The sequence below is a fragment of the Podarcis muralis genome, chromosome 7 (assembly GCF_964188315.1).
Source record: "Podarcis muralis chromosome 7, rPodMur119.hap1.1, whole genome shotgun sequence".
Taxonomy (NCBI): Eukaryota; Metazoa; Chordata; class Lepidosauria; order Squamata; family Lacertidae; genus Podarcis; species Podarcis muralis.
The window spans coordinates 2605024-2611023 of record NC_135661.1 but is presented as its reverse complement, the minus strand read 5'-3'; the positions used below and the strand labels follow the sequence as shown (position 1 = coordinate 2611023).

The 6000-nt window shown below is 53.5% G+C and overlaps 2 protein-coding genes across 2 annotated transcripts; both read left to right on the top strand.

The window, feature by feature from the left end:
- The first annotated feature begins 523 nt into the window (after positions 1–523).
- Positions 524–4209, top strand: LOC144328336 (uncharacterized). Its single transcript, XM_077931029.1, has 10 exons — positions 524–688; positions 1763–1904; positions 1982–2100; positions 2214–2363; positions 2566–2708; positions 2862–2976; positions 3088–3224; positions 3397–3516; positions 3648–3762; positions 4030–4209. Exons 1-10 carry the CDS (start codon positions 599–601, stop codon positions 4207–4209), a joined length of 1311 nt encoding a protein of 436 aa, XP_077787155.1. The 5' UTR covers positions 524–598.
- Positions 4210–4313: 104 nt separating this feature from the next.
- Positions 4314–5273, top strand: LOC144328335 (uncharacterized). The gene is made up of 4 exons (XM_077931025.1): positions 4314–4461; positions 4631–4792; positions 4901–5005; positions 5124–5273. Exons 1-4 carry the CDS (start codon positions 4426–4428, stop codon positions 5256–5258), a joined length of 438 nt encoding a protein of 145 aa, XP_077787151.1. The 5' UTR covers positions 4314–4425; the 3' UTR covers positions 5259–5273.
- The last annotated feature ends 727 nt before the right edge of the window (positions 5274–6000 follow it).

The window sequence follows — 6000 nt, the reverse complement described above, 5'->3', positions numbered from 1 at the left end:
TATCGCATGGATCACTGTGGCCAGGTTGGGGCGGGTAAGGTAAGCGAAGGTGGAAAAATGTCACTTTGGCTGTTGTAACCTGCGTCTCCATGGAAAGGGAGGTGTCAAGGATTACACCCAAACTCTTAACCGAAGGCTTCAATGAATAGAAGGATGAATAAGGTCTCTAAGGAAATGCAGGCCAGAGATTTTCAGTTTGTTTCCCAACCTACCTCGTCTGTGATTTCCTGATGAGCACAAAAACATGAATGGGTCTGATCCATTCTTCACATTCTGATGTTCCTGTTTCTCTTTTCTCATGGACAGGGAATTGATTTTGATGAAGATCAAATATCGGAAATCGGCCTGGAAGATGGGGAGGATCTTCCTCCAAGGTAATCCTGTGCTAACCCCCTCCCCCATAATCAATTGCTTTTAAAAAAAACCCGGTCCATTTCTATGGTGGTGGTGCTTGGGGTCTTTGAAGGATGGGGGGCAATAAACCCTTTTGACAAAAGTGCTACTCCTGTCTCCCCTCAGCATCCCAACCACAGCTTCTCTGGATGCGGCTGATCTTCCTCCTGAAAGCGGCAGCAGAGAGCAGCTGAACAACACACTTATGGATTTCGTCGCAAGAATAAAGAGTGGGATGATCCGAAGGAAGGCGCTCCGAGATCTTTGCGCCTTCCTGCAGAAGATCCAGGAACATGTGAGTTGCGTGGCGAGTTCCCGCCTCCCCCACGGAAATAAAGACACAGGACACCAGTATTTTAGGTTAATGGGCAAAATTAGGCCACAACTTTATTGATTACAGGAATTGAGTGGTATTGGCTTAGGCATTGGTCCTATCGACTAACCGGCTTCAGCCTGATTGCTAGAAGACCGGCAAGGGTTAACCACCAGTAGGGGGAGTCCTGCTGATGTACATCAACTAGGAGCTCCCCCAGGGTCACCGCTCGGGGGCATGCCTTAGGCCCACACCTCCATAGGCTTCGGACAGGGCAACGCCCCACGGAATCCTTTACCGGACTACCATTCGATATGGGGGAAGGTGATGGCGCTTCCTCCCCCCCACTCATCTGCATAACAATACCCTTACCAATGCCTAACCGCCAATGCCGAGGAAGTTGTGACGATTTGCTACGAGGTAGGCAAAAAGCCAAAAGGCTGGTGCCAATTTGCCAAGTGCAAAAAATTCCTACCAGGCCCCTTGACGGCGACCAACCGAAGTCCATAGCAATGTCAAAGAGCCAAACCTAAAGGGTGGGAGGGTGGGAAAACCGGAGCAGCTGGGGCGCTGGGAGAAAGAGGGAAATCCTCAGCCGCGCCGGCCCTAAATAGCGCAGGCCACGCCTCCCAGGCCAGCCGATTGGCTGGCAAGGGAGATGACACGCCCGAGGATTCCCTGCTCTCGCGGGGGCTGCAAGCCAGCCCCGAGTACGTGGGGGGAGGGCATGAAGCCCGCAACCCCACCTCCTCTCCAGCTCAGAAGTGGCTTTACTGAAGGGAAGCATTGCAACCATGCAGGGCTGTCAAGGCCTTCCGGCTGCTGCTTCTAGGCCCATCCTGCAAGGTGCCCAAGGGACGACCAGGCATCCCAGCACATACTCAATTTGGAGAACAGAGCTGGGCCATAGTGAGTAAAGTGGCTGAGAAAAGAAGAAAAAAAGCAAACATTAGGAAAAGAGGGTTTAGGTTTAGGATGCTAAATGTTTTGGAATGTTTGGAATAAAAATGTTATAGGAAAAATGGTGATCAGTCCCTTCTCTGGGTTTCTTCTCAGCCATCGGCAGTGATTCATGCATGCTCCTATGGCCAACTGGTGGCGATTTCCTGCCTTTGTGCATTGGATCCGGACCCGGAGAGCAGGCAGCGGGCAGCAGAGGCTCTCTGCCATCTTCTGCCCATCCTGCAGCACAACGAAGGTAAGACTGGAAGAATGCATCCCAGCATGGGGTGGGGTGAGCAAGACCCAAACTAACCCTTTGGCTTTCCTTTGCAGAGACACTGGCAGGAACGTTAAGGAACCAAATGCTCATCATCGGAGCTGAGCAGGTCCTCGAATCCACCGGAGGACCGGTTCCTGGGCTGTTTGTGAATAACTGTCACTCTCTTGTCAGGGTAAGTCGCTGTCTCTCAAGCCACATGTTCTGGGTTCCGCAGAGGCAGCACCTGGGCTTTCTGCTCCCCAGCCCTGCCCTGTGGGCATCTCTGACCTTCCTCTCTCGCTTCAGGTCTTTGGCGCCTTTCTCCCTGCGGCGCAGCTCTTGGAGGCCATGTGCTTCCTGGCCAGAGACCTGGTTCTTGAGAGCAGCTTCGACCCCTTGGACATCTCCCACCTGCTGCAAGATTTCATCAAGCAGTTTGGCGGCACAAAAGTGAAGGTAAGGCGTCTTCAAAGGTAGGAGAGAAGAAGATTCTCCGCTTTGGTGTAGGGGAGGCAACCAATACTCCCCAGGACCCTGAGTGGTACCTTGGAAGGAAGAGGCTGTGGTGGCACAGGTCAAGGGTCCCTCTTTCAATGAGGGATGGAGACAGCCCCGCTTCCTTGTACTCTCCAAGCAACCCTCTCCTTTTCTCTGACAGGTGGAGGTGCTGCTGGAGGCCTTCTATAAGATCGCCCAGGGGCCTACAGTGCAAGGCAGGAACATGGCCGTCTTCGCGTTCTCCATCTTGGCGCACCACCACCTGGACAAAGTGGTGCAATATCTCCTCCAGTTTCCCTTCGGGTATGGAGCCCTCCAGGTTCTACTGGGCTAAGGGGAAGGTTGGCAAGCTGCAGGGCTTGCTCAGAAAGCCCTTGCTGCCATTTCCTCTTTCTGGAGCATGGCAGCAAGCAGAAGACTTGAATCTGACCATTGCTCTTGTTTTTGCATTCACAGAGACTGCGAGAGAGTATGGAAGGAGGTTTTACCATCGGCCGATCCAGAAAAGCTGATCCATCTCATGGCCGAGCAGCTTTACCAAAGCCCCTTGGCGGAATCTGCCACCCAAGTGGTAAGGACCAACCACCTGCTTCCTGGCTTCCTTCTTCCCAGGGTAATATCGAGGGGTTCCTGTATTCTGCAGAAAAGCAGAGAAAGTGACTTGCACCCCTCTCTCTTCCAGCAACATCTCAGCAGCCTGTTGCACGCCATCCTCAGGATGGAGGACTACAAGGCAGCTGTGCGCCAGAACTTCCCACAGCTGCTGATCGCTCTCCTGGGGATGGTTGTCAACTTCCACTACTATCAGGAATTCCTCGGGTGAGTAGTGTGTTGCAAAGGGACCAATGGAGTCCTTTCCCCTTCAGCCTCGGGGGGTTTCCAGTCCAGCTTGCTTTTCCAAGGGAGGCTCTCCTTCAGGCGGCTGCTGGGGAAGGAATGTGAGTGTGTGCCAATGACCCTCCTGGTAAAACTGGCCTTGCTTTGGTTCCAGAGGGGCTAAGGAAGTTCTGCACCTCCTTCTTGGCACCACTGGAGAGCAAGTGGAGGCGGCCATCGTCGACCAACTTTTCTGCCGGGAGACTTTCAGCCAGGGGTTGTCTGCCATGGTGAGGTAAGAGGAAGAACGCGGTGACCTTCCCCAGTGGTCTGGCAAACGGAGCTGAAGGCACGGGATCGGACTGTGCCCGTTTGCTTCCTGCGGTGTCTTTCCCTTCCTTACCAAGATCTCCTTCTCCATTTCAGAGCTGTCGGAAAGCGAAGCTGGTGGATCCCTCCCATGGTGGAAAGCATCATCGCTGCTCTCGAGGACCAGGATTTTGCCGGGATGCCACAAGTCGCGGCAGCTATCTACATCGAGGTGAGGGGGACTGACGCGGGAGGAAATGGGTGCAGCAAGGAGGCCCTGGCTTGGTTTCTGCCGAGTGTTGGGCTACTTTGAGCCTAAGGACTGTTGCCTGTTTTAGTGCTCCTCAGAGTAGACCCATTGGATTTGATGTACATGGCAAACTTTGGTCCATTCACTTCAGTGGGTTTGCTCTGTGCAGAATTGCAAATGGTGGGCAAAAGGAGAACCTGCCTCAGCCTCTTATCCCTGAAGGGTTTCTTTCTCTTTGGGCCTCTTTAGCTGCTCAGCTGCCGTCTGGAGGTCTATCCCTGTGAAGATACACTGGAGCAGCTCCTCAACTGGCTGGAATACGACTGCCTGGAAGTCCGGAAGCTCAGCGTCAGAGGGATATCCCTGCTTCTGGACTCTGGCATGGCAAGTGATGCTCACAGGAAGGGGGGGTACAGATCTCGATTCTAATCATGGCCCAGCACTCTTTCCCTGGCACAATACTGAAGGGCCTGTGCTAAAAGGCATGAGGCCTTTCAGACCTTTGAAAAGATTCTCTCTTTTGTGTAGGACCCTTCCTTCCTGAGGGATTCCCTCTCTGATGTAGAAGCTGATGTCCTCCCAGAACTGATAGAGCTGGTAGACCAAGCCTACCATTCCAGGGAGCTGGGAGAGGAAGACCTGGAGATGCTGGCGGCAACCTACTGCGGCCTGGCTGCCCATGTGAGTATGAGGGGAAACATGACACCACACCCAATGGAGGAGGAATGCTTTGGAAGAGGAAGGGTGGGGTTTAGACTGGCATGCAGCGGAGATGTTCTGGCTTCAGGAGGGTGTTCCTCTGGAAAGTGATCTGATGAGAAACACAACCTCTGATATTTTCTGCCTATAGGAGGAAGCCTCCGTCCGGGAATCAGCCATCGAACATCTGGGGCTGCTTCGGGGCTGGGCGAGAGACCAAAGACTTCCCATTACAACAACAGAAAAGGAAGCCATTCGCGAACTGGTTGTGGTCCTTATTCACCTCGAAGACGAGGACCTTGAAGTGGCCAAGGTGAGGGCCAAAGAGGTGGACTTATGCAGTAGGAGGGAGGGATTGTTCTCAGGAGCTTCTGAGACTATGTCCTGCAATTTGTAACCCTCTTCTCTTCTTGTGTTGCAGGCCGCAAGGAGGGCTCTTTCCCATCTAGCCCCAGAAGTCAAGTGGTGGGCTCATTCCAACAAATTTAGCCTCCACTTTGCTCTCCACCAGGCTGCCAAGCATCTGGTAAGGTCCCTCTGCCTTTGTTGGCAGCTTTGCCCAGGCATGTCTTTGGGAGTGCAAGGCTCTTCTGCTGTGCTCTCAAGCCTCTCTGATGCCACTTCTCCTTTGTCTTTGCCCACAGAGCAAGACCTTCAGCAAGGGCATCCTTCGGAGTGCTGCCTTATCATGTACGCAGCTGTCTGCCAACAGGCTGCCAGCAGTCTCCAGGGTGGCAGCTCTGCTTCTGGGTAAGTCAAGCAACGTTCTTCCCTGGTAGGGAGGGACAGAAACGTCTTGGTAACAATGGCAGGGAGGATGGACATGTCCCCAGGCCACCTGCTAGGTAGGCCTCCATCTGTGCCCAGATCTTGCTCTGAGTGCTCCGTGAGGGTGGAGGCCTCTAGAGCATACCTGTCCTCCTGCCGAGCTGCCTCTGTCTCCGCTTGCTTTGCACCCAGATGACGTCCCTTTTCTTGCCCTCTTTCTCTCTCTCTAGGTCATCTGGCTTTCCGGGATGCCAGTTTCATCCGCAATCAAGACATGGCATCCTATGGAACATGTGAGTGAGACGTACGGAGGGCAGGGAGGGATGCTTCTGCTGAGAAAGGTCTTCAGGGGAAGGCAAATTCTCAGATGTATGTTCAGGCAGAGGTGCCACAAGATGAACATGCAAAGAGAATTGGAATGTGACTTCACTGCTCTCTCTTACACACAAACACAGCTGACGGCTGTTTTCATATTGTTGATGGGTGGCTCTTTTCCTGTGCATCTCTGCCTTGCTCAACCTTTCTCCCTTGCCACTCAGGGCTGGAAGAGATGCAGCAGCACGAGGAAGAAGAGCTTAGGCAGACAGGGAGGAGCTGCCTGAACATCATGCAGCGGGCCTATAGACATCGGAAGAAAGGCAGGGTCCAGCGCTTTTTGAGGAGGATGCTCCACTGCGTTCACAGGGAACCTTACCCGAAGGACTTCCTGAGCTGCATGCCAGGTGAGTGAGGCATCTGGTGGGCTATTGGGAC

Coding starts and splice junctions, on each gene's coding strand:
- LOC144328335 (XM_077931025.1), top strand. CDS start 4,426: ATGCTGGCGGCAACCTACTGCGGCCTGGCTGCCCAT. Junction 4,793..4,900: donor AGGACCTTGAAGTGGCCAAG/GTGAGGGCCAAA, acceptor CTTGTGTTGCAG/GCCGCAAGGAGGGCTCTTTC. Junction 5,006..5,123: donor ACCAGGCTGCCAAGCATCTG/GTAAGGTCCCTC, acceptor CTTTGCCCACAG/AGCAAGACCTTCAGCAAGGG.
- LOC144328336 (XM_077931029.1), top strand. CDS start 599: ATGGATTTCGTCGCAAGAATAAAGAGTGGGATGATCCGAAGGAAGGCG. Junction 3,225..3,396: donor TACTATCAGGAATTCCTCGG/GTGAGTAGTGTG, acceptor CTTTGGTTCCAG/AGGGGCTAAGGAAGTTCTGC. Junction 3,763..4,029: donor CGGCAGCTATCTACATCGAG/GTGAGGGGGACT, acceptor GGGCCTCTTTAG/CTGCTCAGCTGCCGTCTGGA.